Source organism: Pocillopora damicornis, chromosome 1 (assembly GCF_964200805.1).
Source record: "Pocillopora damicornis chromosome 1, jaPocDami1.2, whole genome shotgun sequence".
NCBI lineage: Eukaryota > Metazoa > Cnidaria > Anthozoa > Scleractinia > Pocilloporidae > Pocillopora > Pocillopora damicornis.
Window position 1 is genome coordinate 9,727,875 of NC_142670.1, and position 17,546 is coordinate 9,745,420.

General features: G+C 40.9%; 2 protein-coding genes across 2 annotated transcripts; both read left to right on the forward strand.

Annotated features, from left to right (window-relative positions):
• Nucleotides 1–568: 568 nt before the first annotated feature.
• LOC149051873 (hsp70/Hsp90 co-chaperone CNS1 homolog) lies at nt 569–4,410 on the forward strand. Its single transcript, XM_089179921.1, has 5 exons — nt 569–602; nt 1,261–1,326; nt 2,875–3,036; nt 3,299–3,376; nt 4,109–4,410. Exons 1-5 carry the CDS (start codon nt 569–571, stop codon nt 4,408–4,410), a joined length of 642 nt encoding a protein of 213 aa, XP_089036047.1.
• Nucleotides 4,411–4,445: 35 nt separating this feature from the next.
• LOC149051874 (uncharacterized) lies at nt 4,446–16,491 on the forward strand. Its single transcript, XM_089179923.1, has 5 exons — nt 4,446–4,481; nt 4,876–5,790; nt 5,911–6,806; nt 6,918–13,040; nt 14,527–16,491. Exons 1-5 carry the CDS (start codon nt 4,446–4,448, stop codon nt 14,528–14,530), a joined length of 7,974 nt encoding a protein of 2,657 aa, XP_089036049.1. The 3' UTR covers nt 14,531–16,491.
• Nucleotides 16,492–17,546: the final 1,055 nt, after the last annotated feature.

The following is a 17,546-nucleotide window of genomic DNA, read 5'->3' on the forward strand; positions in this document are numbered from 1 at the left end:
TCATGCGTAAGGTCACGTGACCTATGTTAATTAACATAAACCAACAGGGAGGATCATGCCCAATCATGTGAGCAAGTCTGGTGTATTTTCGTCTGTTATTAACAAAGTTATGAGGAATTATGTGTTTTAGCCTCGTTTCCATGCTAGATTTCATGGATCAGAATTTGACCCCCCTTAAAAGCCGTCTGAGCAAGTTGCAAAGCTGGCACCAAAACTTTTCATGTTTAGTAGGTCCTAATGAACACTTTTACACTGGGTGCTTGCTTTCAGCACGAACTTCACACGGGACCACATTTGCTCCCAGACTATCAGCGCCTTTTCTGAATTCGAAATGAAAAAATCGAGTACTTCCCCAACATAATTTGGAGGGGACCAGCTCTTCCAGTTATTCTAAATTTCCTGGTTCCTTCAAAAAATTATTAATGAAGGAGTTTATTGACCAGAACTTATAATTCTGTTAATAAAAAAAAAAAAGACTTTGTCTAGCAAATTTTTCCATAGCTTTGAGGGACATTTTACACATGCACTTTGTAGAAGAACAGGGTCGATAAACGTGTTTCTTCACGCAATGGGCTCGCGGGCTGTTGGTAGAATTCGTGACGGTAACGCAAACCCTCATAGTTGTTTCGGTTTCGTTTGTTGCATAATTTTTGATCCATGCTTATCCATGCCTACCGGGTACAACTAGATTGTTTATTGCAAATCACGCTTTTTGATAAGAGACAGCCTTGAACGACGTTTCAAAAGATGAGACTACGAAAACAAACTAACAAACAGACAATTGAAAAAACAAACATGACACAACCCGCAGAACTTGACTGTCACGCAATCACAATAGCGTGACGGAGGAAACTTTGAGATTCTCATTCATCCTCTATGATTAAGTATAAAATTTTTTCTCTGGGTTACTTTCATCTAAGTCTCCTCCTTTTATTTTAAACAATGTAGCGCAGCACAATCGATTCAATTTTACTTCTAGCTATGGCAGAAAGCAACCTCCCAACAACCGGAGAAAAACTGGAGGTGAAAAATGAGTTTCCAGCCACAGGTGAGAAAAAGCAACAGGGAAAGACTTCGTTGTGGTGATTTTGTACTCTTTGTTAATTAAGTATATCTTAATTCTTGTGCGCAATTTTTTGGATCAATTAGACCCGAAGGTTTTTAAGGAATCCACTAAATACGCCAGTATTAGAACGCTAGTTGTAATTGCACATAGTTGTGATCACTAGCAAAGTTGACATATCTTCTCGGTAATTTCAGCGACAGAAGAAAGTCAAGTTACGTCAAGCGACGCTGAACTGGATGTATATAATGACCCTTTAAGAGGTGAGAAAACCATGTGAAATAAGATTGTTTAAAAGACGCCCCAGTAAATTTTTTGTCACATTTACATCAAAATTTGCGGATGTTCTGTGAATAAGTTTTTGAAACAGCAAAGGATTGTTTCTTCAAATTCTAACTCTTTTACCAGTAAAATGAAAAACCAAAGGAAAAAAACAATTTACTGCTCGATCCGATCAGGTAAAATGCATAGACATCATTAATTATTCGAAGCAATAAAACGACAAATTTGAAGGCGACTTAGCTTTGAAGAGCCTTAAGTTAAAGAATGGGCCAAAATTGGCCTATTAGGCTTCGTAAAACTCAGAATTCTGAGTTTTAGAGGTGCTTATTTGTAAATCAACGCACAAAGTTTTGGAGATTAACTATTTATCTAAAATTTACGCCTAAAATGAACGATATTTGCGCGGAAAAAGTATTATCTTTTTTTCACTTGAAATTATTCTAAATTTTGTCATTTTTTGTATAAAAGTCATTTTCAGTAAGAGGGAGCTGTTGGTACCCGTAGACCTGTCAAAGTCGAGTTTTGAAAAATTTGCAAACGGGTAATTTTTTGAGGCCGCCAAAAGGAAAGTATTTGCGCTAACACCTTCCTGTCCTTTACTGTTCAATACATGTTTGGCAGAAATTTTACGCAATTTGAGAATTCTACAGAGAAGAGGAGGCATTTTGTCTCCGCCGTATGGCCTGTTTTGGTCTTCTAAATATTTCACGCCTCTTTAAACAGTTAAGTCAATACCAAGCCCACGCTGTAAACCACCAGCCAACAAAATGTATAACCCCTGACTTTTACAACAGGCAAAATGGCACTTCGTGGGAAAGTGGTACTTTCCCAATCAAAAAACAGCAAAAACAAAAAACGCGTTTTCCGGCGCTCTTTTCTGAAGAATGGGCAAACCACGAACTCTTGTCACTCTCAGCACGATGTTTCTTTTGTTATCAGAACATTAAAAAATTTTAACCCTTTTCGGTCCTGGCTTTGCTTTGCTTTATGCATTTTTTCTCAGTAACTTATGGGATTTTATATTCTAACTTGATATTTTGGAACGTGTAACGCAGGTGTAAAAGGAACTTTGGAAACCCTCTCGACTTAAGTGTAAACCGAACAGACTTGATCTGGTTATAACCGAAGCTATAGCTAAAACTCCAAATAGCTTGCATATTTTAAAGCAAACAAATTGCACAGATAAACTCTCCTGAAGGGCGATTGTAAAAGAAATTGAGTTGAAATAGGATCTCCTGGTGAAACTTGTGATATTTTGGAAAACGTAAGCCAGGCGTAAAAGGAGTTTGTGAAAGCCTTTCGACCTAAATGTAAACCGATAAACTTGAAAAGGTAATAGCCAAGCTACAGCCCAGACTCTCGACAGCTTGCACACAAACAAAATGTACAGATATTAAACTATTCTGATCTTTTGTTTTTCGTAGCTCTACGCTCCTTTAACCTAAAAGTTCGTTTGGAAGTATAAAGTTGTAGTATGAAGTCGTATCACTCATTACTATATCATTAACACCAAAACTGTGTCCTCTCAGGGATAGTGAAAGTATGTCTCGAGGAAGGTAACAAAGAGTACAGACAAGGAGAAGCTAATAACGCGATAAACTCCTACACGGAAGGACTTCAACTGAACTGCAAAGATATACGGCTTAACGCCAAGCTTTATAGCAACAGGGCAACAGCTCATTTCCGTTTAGGTAAGAATTTCACATGTAAACATATAAATCTGTCGTGCAGCGTTACAAGATAACGGAATACACAATCTGCATCAAGAAAAGAAAAAAATTGAGCAACTGCAGAAAAGTAGGGTAAAAACGGCATAAATCACCCTGTAGCGGATGAAAATTAAGCAAAGAAATGATCCTCGTTACATTTTAAGCAATTGTAATTTTTAAGGCTTCTTTGTTGCAATTGCGTGTGATTACCTCTTTTTTAAACCTTCTTTCCGGAATCTCATAGCCAACTACGCGGAATGTCTCAATGATGCAACAGTTGCCGTTCAATTGGAACCCACTTTAATCAAGGCTATTAAGAAAGGTGGGTTTTTCAGACATAAGCCATCAACATTCTATTCTTTGATTTCGTCAAAAGAGGATTGTGCGGTTTGTTGCAGGTTACTGTACTCCAAGTGTCAATTGTATCTGGTGCGTCAATGTCTGCGATGTGGGTAAAAAGCACAAGAAAATGTCAATAAACTCTCAAATACCGCTGCCTGGTTAGTTCACAATGTAGAGCGCTGGAGGTCGAGGGTTCAAGCCCTAGACTGGACCATCACCCTGAGTCTTAAAATATCTGAGAACAATGTGCTGCCGTCTAAGCTGTGACATCTGCAAATGGTTTGATATTCTTGTCCCGGATATGGGTGGAAACCCGTAGGCCCCGTTTCCTGCATCTTCTCGGTCACTCTTAGCAGGGGACGTTACAAAGCCCGGGCAGGAGGCGCCTGAAAAATTCCCTTTCATAAGTTAACTGCTCAATGCAGTCTGCCCGAAAACTTCCCGAAAAGTGCTGAAAAGCGCTAAAGTGCATATTAAAGTGAAGAAAGCGCGAGATAAATTCATCGTTATCATCATCAATTGAAGCTTAATTGGTAGCCGCTTTGCATTAGCTCCTTATTGTTCATTTTCAGTTCTTCCACAAGTTCAAATTTCCTTCATTATCACAATTTTTGTTCCCAGCTAAATGGGAAATTAAGTCCATTTTATCGATACGTTTATACCTTAACAGTAATAAATTACCTCGCACCACCAGTTATTCTCTCCTTTTCAGGAGCTAGAGCTTGTGTCGAACTTTGCTGGTATAAAGAAGCAAGGAGCTGGTTGCATATGGGATTGACCGTATCCTTTGACGAATGTTTAAAACGTGATACGAGATGCAATGCGAATAATATTTCAAGAGAAATCAACACGTTCCAGGCAGATTCTTCTACACATAATGCAAGCGATGTTCTCTTATACTGCACTGAGCAGTTTAAAGAGGCTGAAATATTATTAACGAGTTCTTTCGATTATTCCACGAAACTTTACTTAAAAGAAGAAGCCATATTGACTAATTCCCAGAGTTTCTGCTGAATGCCCCTCATTTTTGTCTTGAGACGAGCATCACCATGACGACCGAACTTAAACTAAAAATGCGCTTCAGGGCTAGTTAACACTCTCGAATAACTTGAGATCAAATCTCTTCAAGGAATCCACGCTCGAATTTTCATTCCAATTTTAAAGTTTATCCAATACTCTCATTATTATTAAAACAAACATTTCCATTGCATTTTCGCAAATCCACCGATGATTTAGCTATCCTTGACACGTTTTAAGATTGAAAACAATAACGAACGTCTGCTTCAATTATTAAAGAAATCGAATGCTCTACTAACAGTCAAAGCAAACACTTATGCCAGTCTCGGATGTACTTACCATAATGTTGGGCAGTTCAACACAGCAATCAAGTACCATCAACGTCATCTACAAATTGCTAAAGAAGTGAGAGACAAGGCCGGAGAGGGAGGAAGTTATTGCAATCTCGGCAACTCCTATCAGAGTCTAGGAGAGTTCAAAACAGCCATCAAGTACCATCAACGTCATCTACAAATTGCTAAAGAAGTGGGAGACAAGGCCAGAGAGGGAATCAGTTATGGCAATCTCGGCATCGCTTATCGCAGTCTAGGAGAGTTCAAAACAGCCTTCAAGTACCATCAACGTCATCTAGAAATTGCTAAAGAAGTGGGAGACAAGGCCGGAGAGGGAGGAAGTTATTGCAATCTCGGCAACACTTACCACAGTCTAGGAGAGTTCAAAACAGCCATCAAGTACCATCAACGTCATCTACAAATTGCTAAAGAAGTGGGAAACAAGGCCGGAGAGGGAGCAAGTTATTGCAATCTCGGCAACACTTATCATAGTCTAGGAGAGTTCAAAACAGCCATCAAGTACCATCAACGTCATCTACAAATTGCTAAAGAAGTGGGAAACAAGGCCGGAGAGGGAAGAGGTTATGGCGGTCTCGGCAACGCTTATTACAGTCTAGAAGAGTTCAAAACAGCCATCAAGTACCATCAACGTCATCTAGAAATTACTAAAGAAGTGGGAAACAAGGCCGGAGAGGGAACAAGTTATGGCAATCTCGGCAACGCTTATCACACTCTAGGAGGGTTCAAAACAGCCATCAAGTACCATCAACGTCATCTAGAAATTGCTAAAGAAGTGGGAGACAAGGCCGGAGAGGGAATCAGTTATGGCAATCTCGGCAACGCTTATCACAGTCTAGGAGAGTTCAAAACAGCCATCAAGTACCATCAACGTCGTCTAGAAATTGCTAAAGAAGTGGGAGACAAGGCCGGAGAGGGAAGAAGTTATGGCGGTCTCGGCAACGCTTATCACAGTCTAGGAGAGTTCAAAACAGCCATCAAGTACCATCAACGTCATCTACAAATTGCTAAAGAAGTGGGAGACAAGGTAGGAGAGGGAGCCAGTTATGGCAATCTCGGCAACGCTTATCACTGTCTAGGAGAGTTCAAAACAGCCATCAAGTACCATCAACGTGATCTAGAAATTGCTAAAGAAGTCAAAGACAAGGCCGGAGAGGGAGCCAGTTATGGCAATCTCGGCAACGCTTATCACAGTCTAGGAGAGTTCAAAACAGCCATCAAGTACCATCAACGTCATCTACAAATTGCTAAAGAAGTGGGAAACAAGGCCGGAGAGGGAAGAGGCTATGGCGGTCTCGGCAACGCTTATTACAGTCTAGGAGAGTTCAAAACAGCCATCAAGTACCATCAACGTCATCTAGAAATTACTAAAGAAGTGGGACACAAGGCTGGAGAGGGAATCAGTTATGGAAATCTCGGCATCGCTTATCACAGTCTAGGAGAGTTCAAAACAGCCATCAAGTACCATCAACGTCATCTAGAAATTACTAAAGAAGTGGGAGACATGGCCGGAGAGGGAGGAAGTTATGGCAATCTCGGTAGCACTTATCACAGTCTAGGAGAGATCAAAACAGCCATCGAGTACCATCAACGTCATCTAGAAATTACTAAAGAAGTGGGAGACAAGGCCGGAGAGGGAAGAGGTTATGGCAATCTTGGCTGCACTTATCACAGTCTAGGAGAGTTCAAAACAGCCATCAAGTACCATCAACGTCATCTAGAAATTGCTAAAGAAGTGGGAGACAAGGCCGGAGAGGGAGCAAGTTATTGCAATCTCGGCAACGCTTATGACAGTCTACGAAAGTTTAAAACAGCCATTGAGTACCATCAACGTCATCTAGAAATTACTAAAGAAGTAGGAGATAAGGCCGGAGAGGGAATCAGTTATTGCAATCTCGGCAACACTTATCACAGTCTAGGAGAGTTCAAAACAGCCATCAAGTACCATCAACGTCATCTACAAATTGCTAAAGAAGTGGGAGACCAGGCCGGAGAGGGAAGAGGTTATGGCGGTCTCGGCAACGCTTATTACAGTCTAGGAGAGTTCAAAACAGCCATCAAGTACCATCAACGTCATCTAGAAATTGCTGAAGAAGTGGGAGACAAGGCCGGAGCGGGAGCAAGTTATTGCAATCTCGGCAACGCTTATGACAGTCTACGAAAGTTTAAAACAGCCATCGAGTACCATCAACGTCATCTAGAAATTGCTAAAGAAGTAGGAGATAAGGCCGGAGAGGAAATCAGTTATTGCAATCTCGGCAACACTTATCACAGTCTAGGAGAGTTCAAAACAGCCATCAAGTACCATCAACGTCATCTACAAATTGCTAAAGAAGTGGGAAACAAGGCCGGAGAGGGAAGAGGTTATGGCGGTCTCGGCAACGCTTATTACAGTCTAGGAGAGTTCAAAACAGCCATCAAGTACCATCAACGTCATCTAGAAATTACTAAAGAAGTGGGAAACAAGGGCGGAGAGGGAACAAATTATGGCAATCTCGGCAACGCTTATCACAGTCTAGGAGAGTTCAAAACAGCCATCAAGTACCATCAAGGTCATCAAGAAATTGCTAAAGAAGTGGGAGACAAGGCTGGAAAGGGAATCAGTTATTGCAATCTCGGTAACGCTTATCACAGTCTAGGGGAGTTCAAAACAGCCATCAAGTACCATCAACGTCGTCTGGAAATTGCTAAAGAAGTGGCAGACAAAGCCGGAGAGGGAAGAAGTTATGGCGGTCTCGGCAACGCTTATCACAGACTAGGAGAGTTCAAAACAGCCATAAAGTACCATCAACGTCATCTACAAATTGCTAAAGAAGTGGGAGACAAGGTCGGAGAGGGAGCCAGTTATGGCAATCTCGGCAACGCTTATCGATGTCTAGGAGAGTTCAAAACAGCCATCAAGTACCATCAACGTGATCTAGAAATTGCTAAAGAAGTCAAAGACAAGGCCGGAGAGGGAGCCAGTTATGGCAATCTCGGCAACGCTTATCACAGTCTAGGAGAGTTCAAAACAGCCATCAAGTACCATCAACGTCATCTAGAAATTGCTAAAGAAGTGGGAAACAACGCCGGAGAGGGAAGAGGTCATGGCGGTCTTGGCAACGCTCATTACAGTCTAGGAGAATTCAAAACAGCCATCGAGTACCATCAACGTCATCTAGAAATTGCTAAAGAAGTGGGAGACAAGGCCGGAGAGGGAGGAAGTTATGGCAATCTTGGCTGCACTTATCACAGTCTAGGAGAGTTCAAAACAGCCATCAAGTACCATCAACGTCATCTACAAATTGCTAAAGAAGTGGGAGACAAGGCCGGAGAGGGAACAAGTTATGGCAATCTCGGCAACGCTTATCGATGTCTAGGAGAGTTCAAAACAGCCATCAAGTACCATCAACGTCATCTAGAAATTGCTAAAGAAGTGGGACACAAGGCCGGAGAGGGAACAAGTTATGGCAATCTCGGCAACGCTTATCGATGTCTAGGAGAGTTCAAAACAGCCATCAAGTACCATCAACGTCATCTAGAAATTGCTAAAGAAGTGGGACACAAGGCCGGAGAGGGAATCAGTTATGGAAATCTCGGCATCGCTTATCACAGTCTAGGAGAGTTCAAAACAGCCATCAAGTACCATCAACGTCATCTAGAAATTACTAAAGAAGTGGGACACAAGGCCGGAGAGGGAATCAGTTATGGAAATCTCGGCATCGCTTATCACAGTCTAGGAGAGTTCAAAACAGCCATCAAGTACCATCAACGTCATCTAGAAATTACTAAAGAAGTGGGAGACAAGGCCGGAGAGGAAGGAAGTTATGGCAATCTTGGCTGCACTTATCACAGTCTAGGAGAGTTCAAAACAGCCATCGAGTACCATCAACGTCATCTAGAAATTGCTAAAGAAGTGGGAGACAAGGCCGGAGAGGGAGGAAGTTATGGCAATCTTGGCTGCACTTATCACAGTCTAGGAGAGTTCAAAACAGCCATCGAGTACCATCAACGTCATCTAGAAATTGCTAAAGAAGTGGGAGACAAGGCCGGAGAGGGAGCAAGTTATTGCAATCTCGGCAACGCTTATGACAGTCTACGAAAGTTTAAAACAGCCATCGAGTACCATCAACGTCATCTAGAAATTGCTAAAGAAGTAGGAGATAGGGCCGGAAAGGGAATCAGTTATGGCGGCCTCGGCAACGCTTACCAAGGTCTAAGACAGTTCAAAACAGCAATGGAGTACCATCAACGTCATCTAGAAATTGCTAAAGAAGTGGGAGACGAGGCCGGAGAGGGAAGAGGTTATGGCGGTCTCGGCAACGCTTATTACAGTCTAGGAGAGTTCAAAACAGCCATCAAGTACTATCAACGTCGTCTAGAAATTGCTAAAGAAGTGGGAGACAAGGCCGGAGAGGGAGCAAGTTATTGCAATCTCGGCAACGCTTATGACAGTCTACGAAAGTTTAAAACAGCCATCGAGTACCATCAACGTCATCTAGAAATTGCTAAAGAAGTAGGAGATAAGGCCGGAGAGGGAATCAGTTATTGCAATCTCGGCAACACTTATCACAGTCTAGGAGAGTTCAAAACAGCCATCAAGTACCATCAACGTCATCTACAAATTGCTAAAGAAGTGGGAAACAAGGCCGGAGAGGGAAGAGGTTATGGCGGTCTCGGCAACGCTTATTACAGTCTACGAGAGTTCAAAACAGCCATCAAGTACCATCAACGTCACCTAGAAATTACTACAGAAGTGGGAAACAAAGCCGGAGAGGGAACAAGTTATGGCAATCTCGGCAACGCTTATCACAGTCTAGGAGAGTTCAAAACAGCCATCAAGTACCATCAACGTCATCTAGAAATTGCTAAAGAAGTGGGAGACAAGGCTGGAGAGGGAATCAGTTATGGCAATCTCGGCAACGCTTATCACAGTCTAGGAGAGTTCAAAACAGCCATCAAGTACCATCAACGTCATCTAGAAATTGCTAAAGAAGTGGGAAACAAGGCCGGAGAGGGAGCAAGTTATTGCAATCTCGGCAACACTTATCACAGTCTAGGAGAGTTCAAAACAGCCATCAAGTACCATCAACGTCATCTAGAAATTACTAAAGAAGTGGGAGACAAGGTCGGAGAGGGAGCCAGTTATGGCAATCTCGGCAACGCTTTTCGATTTCTAGGAGAGTTCAAAACAGCCATCAAGTACCATCAACGTGATCTAGAAATTGCTAAAGAAGTCAAAGACAAGGCTGGAGAGGGAGGCAGTTATGGCAATCTCGGCAACGCTTATCTCAGTCTAGGAGAGTTCAAAACAGCCATCAAGTACCATCAAAGTCATCTAGAAATTGCTAAAGAAGTGGGAAACAAGGCCGGAGAGGGAAGAGGTTATGGCGGTCTCGGCAACGCTTATTACAGTCTAGGAGAGTTCAAAACAGCCATCAAGTACCATCAACGTGATCTAGAAATTGCTAAAGAAGTCAAAGACAAGGCCGGAGAGGGAGCCAGTTATGGCAATCTCGGCAACGCTTATCACAGTCTAGGAGAGTTCAAAACAGCCATCAAGTACCATCAAAGTCATCTAGAAATTGCTAAAGAAGTGGGAAACAAGGCCGGAGAGGGAAGAGGTTATGGCGGTCTCGGCAACGCTTATTACAGTCTAGGAGAGTTCAAAACAGCCATGAAGTACCATCAACGTCATCTAGAAATTGCTAAAGAAGTGGGAAACAAGGCCGGAGAGGGAGCAAGTTATTGCAATCTCGGCAACACTTATCACAGTCTAGGAGAGTTCAAAACAGCCATCAAGTACCATCAACGTCATCTAGAAATTACTAAAGAAGTGGGAGACAAGGTCGGAGAGGGAGCCAGTTATGGCGGTCTCGGCAACGCTTATTACAGTCTAGGAGAGTTCAAAACAGCCATCAAGTATCATCAACGTCATCTAGAAATTACTAAAGAAGTGGGAAACAAGGCCGGAGAGGGTAAAAGTTATGGCAATCTCGGCAACGCTTATCGATGTCTAGGAGAGTTCAAAACAGCCATCAAGTACCATCAACGTCATCTAGAAATTACTAAAGAAGTGGGAGACAAGGCCGGAGAGGGAATCAGTTATGGAAATCTCGGCATCGCTTATCACAGTCTAGGAGAGTTCAAAACAGCCATCAAGTACCATCAACGTCATCTAGAAATTGCTAAAGAAGTGGGAGACAAGGCCGGAGAGGGAATCAGTTATGGAAATCTCGGCATCGCTTATCACAGTCTAGGAGAGTTCAAAACAGCCATCAAGTACCATCAACGTCATCTAGAAATTGCTAAAGAAGTGGGAGACAAGGCCGGAGAGGGAGGAAGTTATGGCAATCTTGGCTGCACTTATCACAGTCTAGGAGAGTTCAAAACAGCCATCAAGTACCATCAACGTCATCTAGAAATTGCTAAAGAAGTGGGAGACAAGGCCGGAGAGGGAGCAAGTTATTGCAATCTCGGCAACGCTTATGACAGTCTACGAAAGTTTAAAACAGCCATCGAGTACCATCAACGTCATCTAGAAATTGCTAAAGAAGTAGGAGATAAGGCCGGAGAGGGAATCGGTTATGGCGGCCTCGGCCACGCTTACCAAGGTCTAAGACAGTTCAAAACAGCAATGGAGTACCATCAACGTCATTTAGAAATTGCTAAAGAAGTGGGAGACCAGGCCGGAGAGGGAAAAAGTTATGGCAATCTCGGCAACGCTTATGGCAGTCTAGGAAAGTTTAAAACAGCCATCGAGTACCATCAGCGTCAACTTGAAATTGCTAAAGAAGTGGGAAATAAGACCGAGGAAGCGTGCTCACTCTATCTCCTTGGAAACAATTTTGAGTGCCAAGGAAATCTTATGGTGGCCTTTGACTGTTATTACTCGAGTGTAGAATTGTATGATGATGTCAGGGCCAGTCTTCAACTCAACGATCAGTGGAAGATTTCTTATCGTAGTAAGTACCAAGGTGCATACAAAGGTTTGTGGCGTATAAATCTCAATCGAGGTCAAGCTGTAAAGGCTCTTCTTGCCGCAGAGAAAGGAAGTGCTCAAGCTCTGAGAGATCTCATGGACACAAAATATTCGCCTGGAGCTTCTTTAACGCACAGCGCATCCCGCATTTCTCTGAGATGTGTTAAATTGAGTACAGTTTTCATAGCTATCAATGGGCCATGCGTTTACTTCTGGGTTTGCCTTAGTGAAGATAACATCCATATGAGACAGGTACACGTCAACGACTATAGGTTTGAGCATGAATTGAAATGTTTCATCCAGCTACTGAACAAATCTGCTCTTAAGGAGATCGGTGCAAGAGATACTGTTGCCATCGAAAATCCTCTGCTTGATTCGCCGACAGAAGAAGAAATGGCTAATGGTGTGATCCAAGTTGATGTGAGGCACTCCCAATCAAGTGCTTTAAATAAGCTGCATGACATCATCGTTTCTCCTATTGCTGACCTGATCAAAGGCAACGACGAGATCACATTCGTTCCTGAGGGGCCGTTTTGTCTTGTACCTTATGCAGCATTGCAGGAGTCGAACTCATCATATTTAAGTGATTCTTTCAGAATTCGTGTGCTTCCATCTCTGACGACGTTGCAACTAATTCATGATTGTCCAGCTGACTTTCACGTGAAGACTGGTGCATTGCTTGTCGGTGACCCATGTTTCAAACATATCATCTATGAGGGAGGACTTTTAGTACAACTTCCAGGAGCAAGGAAAGAAGTGGAGATGATCGGCCGTGTCCTTAATGTTTGCCCCCTCACTGGAGAAATGGCAACAAAAGATGAAGTGTTAAAACGAATATCATCAGTGGCCTTAGTTCACATAGCAGCGCACGGTAAAATGGAAACTGGAGAAGTTATCCTGGCACCAAACACCACAAGACAAAAAACTCATCCGCAAGAGAAAGACTATCTACTGACGATGAAAGATGTCATAGAAGCTGGGTTGCGAGCACGTCTGGTTGTACTTAGCTGCTGTCACACTGCTCGTGGAGAGATCATGGCTGAGGGTGTGGTCGGCATGGCGCGTGCACTTTTGGGTGCCGGTGCTAGATCTGTTGTGGTAACCTTGTGGGCGATTGGCGACGAGGGGACCCTGGAGTTCATGACCTTCTTCTACGATGCACTTGCCAAAGGCAAGAAGGCAAGTGAAGCTCTCAATCAGGCCATGAAGTGTATGAAAGAAATTGAAAAGTTCAAAGAGGTGATTTACTGGGCACCATTTGTACTCATTGGCGATGACGTCAAACTAGATTTCAAGGATATTGGAAGCCGAAACAAGTAAATATTCTGTGAAGTTTTTATACGAAATAATTCATATTTGTACTGCGGTTGTAGATGAAAGTGAAATGTGATCATCGCAGTAAATTTTCCAATTTAAGCAATTGGAAAGAAGAAGTTTATCGCGGAGGTCACGGGTTCGAATCCCGTTGAAGCCCTGATTTTTTTCAGGCTTCTTCTTTCCAATTGCTTAAATTGGAAAATTTACTGCGATGATCACATTTCACTTTCATCTACAACCGCAGTACAAATATGAATTATTTCGTATAAAAACTTCACATCATTTCACTGCACGGGAAGATATGAACTCAATAAATTGACCTCGCTCCCAATGTGTGGCTTCATAGCTCAGTTGGTAGAGCATCGCACCGGTATCGCGGAGGTCACGGGTTCGAATCCCGTTGAAGCCCTGATTTTTTTTTTTTTCAGGCTTCTTCTTTCCAATTGCTTAAATTGGAAAATTTACTGCGATGATCACATTTCACTTTCATCTACAACCGCAGTACAAATATGAATTATTTCGTATAAAAACTTCACATCATTTCACTGCACGGGAAGATATGAACTCAATAAATTGACCTCGCTCCCAATGTGTGGCTTCATAGCTCAGTTGGTAGAGCATCGCACCGGTATCGCGGAGGTCACGGGTTCGAATCCCGTTGAAGCCCTGATTTTTTTCAGGCTTCTTCTTTCCAATTGCTTAAATTGGAAAATTTACTGCGATGATCACATTTCACTTTCATCTACAACCGCAGTACAAATATGAATTATTTCGTATAAAAACTTCACATCATTTCACTGCACGGGAAGATATGAACTCAATAAATTGACCTCGCTCCCAATGTGTGGCTTCATAGCTCAGTTGGTAGAGCATCGCACCGGTATCGCGGAGGTCACGGGTTCGAATCCCGTTGAAGCCCTGATTTTTTTCAGGCTTCTTCTTTCCAATTGCTTAAATTGGAAAATTTACTGCGATGATCACATTTCCAATTGCTTAAATTGGAAAATTTACTGCGATGATCACATTTCACTTTCATCTACAACCGCAGTACAAATATGAATTATTTCGTATAAAAACTTCACATCATTTCACTGCACGGGAAGATATGAACTCAATAAATTGAGTTAATTAATTAATGAATTAATAAATTTAAATATTATTAAATATTCTGTTTATACATTCTATTCAATACAAAGTTACCTTAAATCATAATTATAGCTTATGTATGAGCAGTGATACTCGCGTGTTATTTTCCTTTCAGTTGGCTTACGAATTTAGTTTTTGCTCCTGCAAATTGAGATGCAGTACAATCAAGTGGACACGTTTACGATGATGACATTCTTGTTAGGAAACATAATAGGAGTAAAAAAGCAAATTTCTTTTAAAACAATGCTGTTGTGCAATGTATCGTTTCCGCATGTGCTAGGAAATATTTCATGGAAACTCAACCATTCTCCCTAAACTTAGCTTTTTTTTATTTTTCAGTTAAGGCAGTGAGCATTGGAATCCCAGAGTGTTTTCGGATACCTGCAAACGCTGATATTTGAACCAGAAACCAGTAAGCTACTTATGAATCTTTCTCAAGAGTCTTCTTTTCAAAGCAAGAAGAACCAAAAGACGGCCAAAGTCAAGTTTAACACGAGAACGGATTTCCTTTGATTCAAAAGTTGACTTTTTGCTTGACTGAACTGCTCTTTAGCGCTTAATCTTTGATGTTCTGCTGAAACTACTGTTTTTTTTCCATATGATATCTTGAAATTATCATGACCAGTTATGTAAAAAGTTAATTTTTAATCTAAGTATGACTTACTAGGCCGATTGAGGCGTTGCATTTACGTCGAAGTTGAAACGTCTTGGAAAGGTTTTCCACAGTTTTTTTTAGACTTTTTCTCAATCGGTTTCTTTCTCATGAGTGATGTAAAGCTGTTATAGCCATGTGCATGTGTGGAGAATTTCTATGGAAATTGGAGAATAACTAGTTGTCCGATTGCTCGATTATCTTAGTCTATATCAGATGGAAATTGTGATTAACTTTTCGAGGATTTGTACCCAGCCATTGGTACTTAAAGTTAGTTTCTGCCGATCAGAATTTGGTTTATCTGGACTTAAAATGACAGATTTTGGCCGTAATGGCCAGGATTTAGTCTTGGTATCAGTTAATTTTCTGAGATTTCTCCTTTAAGTGGCGATCTCTCTAAGAGCGTCCAGGGCATTTCGCATCGGAACAAAGTTTTCCCTCAGACTTTGCCTAATAATCTATCTTTGGAGGAAAGTGTGCGCTGTTATCGCCGGTTACACCAAATAAAATCCTGTTGTTTGGTTCTGGAATATTCATACAGGTTGAATAGCATAAGCTGTCAGAACTCAAATATGAAATAACAGAAGCTAATTTCTTAAAAAAGAGATTACCATTAAAAGGTTGACTGAACGCCAATCAAATTATGATATTCGATACGTTGTTGTTGAAGTCTTTCGACACAGGATAGTAAAAATTTGTCAAATTTTGGCCTTTTAAAATGTTAAGAGTATCAATCAGTGTGGTCTTAAAGCTCTGTCCTATTTTATTTTCAACTTAAAATGGTTAAAATCTAAGATTTATTGAGCTACTTATATAAAACGGTCGGAGAACTAATTTGCATAATCGGCTGTCACGGTAGCAAAATAGCTAAAAGTTTGAGGTCACCACGGCGAAGAAAATTAATAAGTGCAAGATGTTTTTATATTTTTATGCTGCCAAATATCTTATTAGAAGAAATCAAGCGGAGTTTTCAATGGTCAGGTCTGGACTTGAGCAATATCAACCAAGAAAGAAAGAGTACTTTTGATCAATTTCAGAAAGCTGTCTAACGAGTGTTTTTAAATAAATTATGACGAACCTCTGAATGAGCGAATATCAAAATTGAAATGCTCTTTTTAAACCTTACATATCACAAAGCTTAAGAACACAAAAGATCTTTTGCTGCATGCGGTGTGATACGAGGACCAGGCTTTTTAACTTTAATTTTCGATGTCGCAAGCGTTCAAAAAAGGGCCTTTTGCAGCTTTGACTATTGAGAGCTCTAAAAATTTTATTTTAACGTATTTCCAGAAACCAATGTGGTTTTATTTACTTGCTACAAAGGATAGATTATTAGGCAAAGTTTGAGGGAAAACTTTGTTCCGATGCGAAATGCCCTGGATCGCTCTCACAGAGATCGCCACTTAATTTTGAATGCGATTAATTGTGTTATTTTTTACAAGAAGAACGATGCATTTTAAGTATATTGCGTAATCTAATCTCCAAAGACAAAACGAGAAGTTTTATTTTATAATTTTAGTTACTGGCCTACAAAGCATTGAAGGAAGCTCAGAACGAGCTGGAAAGTTGAAGCCAAACGATTTTATTTAGTTTCTCGGATTAGATTGTTTACTTATTATATCAGTGCAATAAACTAACATTTGAATGTCAAACAATGATTAACTTTTCGAGGATTTGTACCCAGTCATTGGTACTTAAAGTTAGTTTCTGCCGATCAGAATTTGATTTATCTGGAGTTAAATGACAGAGTTTGGTCGTAATGGCCAGGATTTAGTCTTGGTATTCGCTAATTTTCTGAGATTTCTCCTTTAATTTTGAATGCGATAAATTGTGTTATTTTTTTACAAGCAGAAGGATGCATTTTAAGTGTATTGTTGAAACTAATCGTCCAAAGGCAAAACGACAAGTTTTATTTTATGATTTTAGTTATGGCTTACAAAGAATTGAAGGAAGCTCAGAACGAGCTGGAACGTTGGAGCCAAATGATTTTATTTAGTTTCTCTGATTAGATTGTTTACTTGCTATCTAAGTACAATAAACTAACAATTGAATGTCAAACAATGAAACTAGTCGCTTGGTGTTTTGTTAGAATGGAAGACGAAATCAATGACAAAGGAAGGAAAATTTCTGCATCAACCTGCATAAGCCATTTCTTGCCGTTTGAAGTAGTATTCGTTTAATAACTTTTGCCCATTTCTTTGAATAGGTTCGCTGAATGAGAGATAAACTTCGATATTTTCTTCTTTTATTTTCTAATATCGATCACTGGCAACCGTTTCTTGGGATGTCACGCGACGCACTTCTTTAGCACGTTATGTGACAGATATGATGTTTTGTCACATCTTTTCTTTTGGAGTAGTGAGCGCACCTATGTCTTATTTGCTCGACCTCTTCCCATTTCCTTGGATAGAGTTATTAAATGAGATATTAACTTCGATATTTTCAGATTTTATATCTGCCAGTTTCATTGGCAGCCGTTCCTCAGGATGTCACGCGACGCGCTTTTTTAGCATGGAAAGCGACATGATGTTTAGTCATATTTTGTCGAAGAGGCAAGAAAAAAGAAATTTCCTTTTTATTTTGGGAGATGGTGCCTTATTCTGTTTATAGAAGGCGTCCTCGTCATGGGAGGTACCCTAGGTCGGTATGGTGCGTCGAGTGTAAAAAATATTGATGATTTTTTTTTCCACCATAGCAAACTTAACTA

What these genes read in the sequence shown, in the direction of transcription:
- LOC149051873 (XM_089179921.1), top strand. Translation starts at nt 569, where the DNA reads ATGGGCTCGCGGGCTGTTGGTAGAATTCGTGACG. An exon ending in TGTTGGTAGAATTCGTGACG is followed by an intron (nt 603 to 1,260) that starts GTAACGCAAACC and finishes CGGTAATTTCAG; the next exon opens with CGACAGAAGAAAGTCAAGTT. An exon ending in AACAGCTCATTTCCGTTTAG is followed by an intron (nt 3,037 to 3,298) that starts GTAAGAATTTCA and finishes GGAATCTCATAG; the next exon opens with CCAACTACGCGGAATGTCTC.
- LOC149051874 (XM_089179923.1), top strand. Translation starts at nt 4,446, where the DNA reads ATGACGACCGAACTTAAACTAAAAATGCGCTTCAGG. An exon ending in AACTAAAAATGCGCTTCAGG is followed by an intron (nt 4,482 to 4,875) that starts GCTAGTTAACAC and finishes AACTCCTATCAG; the next exon opens with AGTCTAGGAGAGTTCAAAAC. An exon ending in GCTTATTACAGTCTAGGAGA is followed by an intron (nt 6,807 to 6,917) that starts GTTCAAAACAGC and finishes CGCTTATGACAG; the next exon opens with TCTACGAAAGTTTAAAACAG.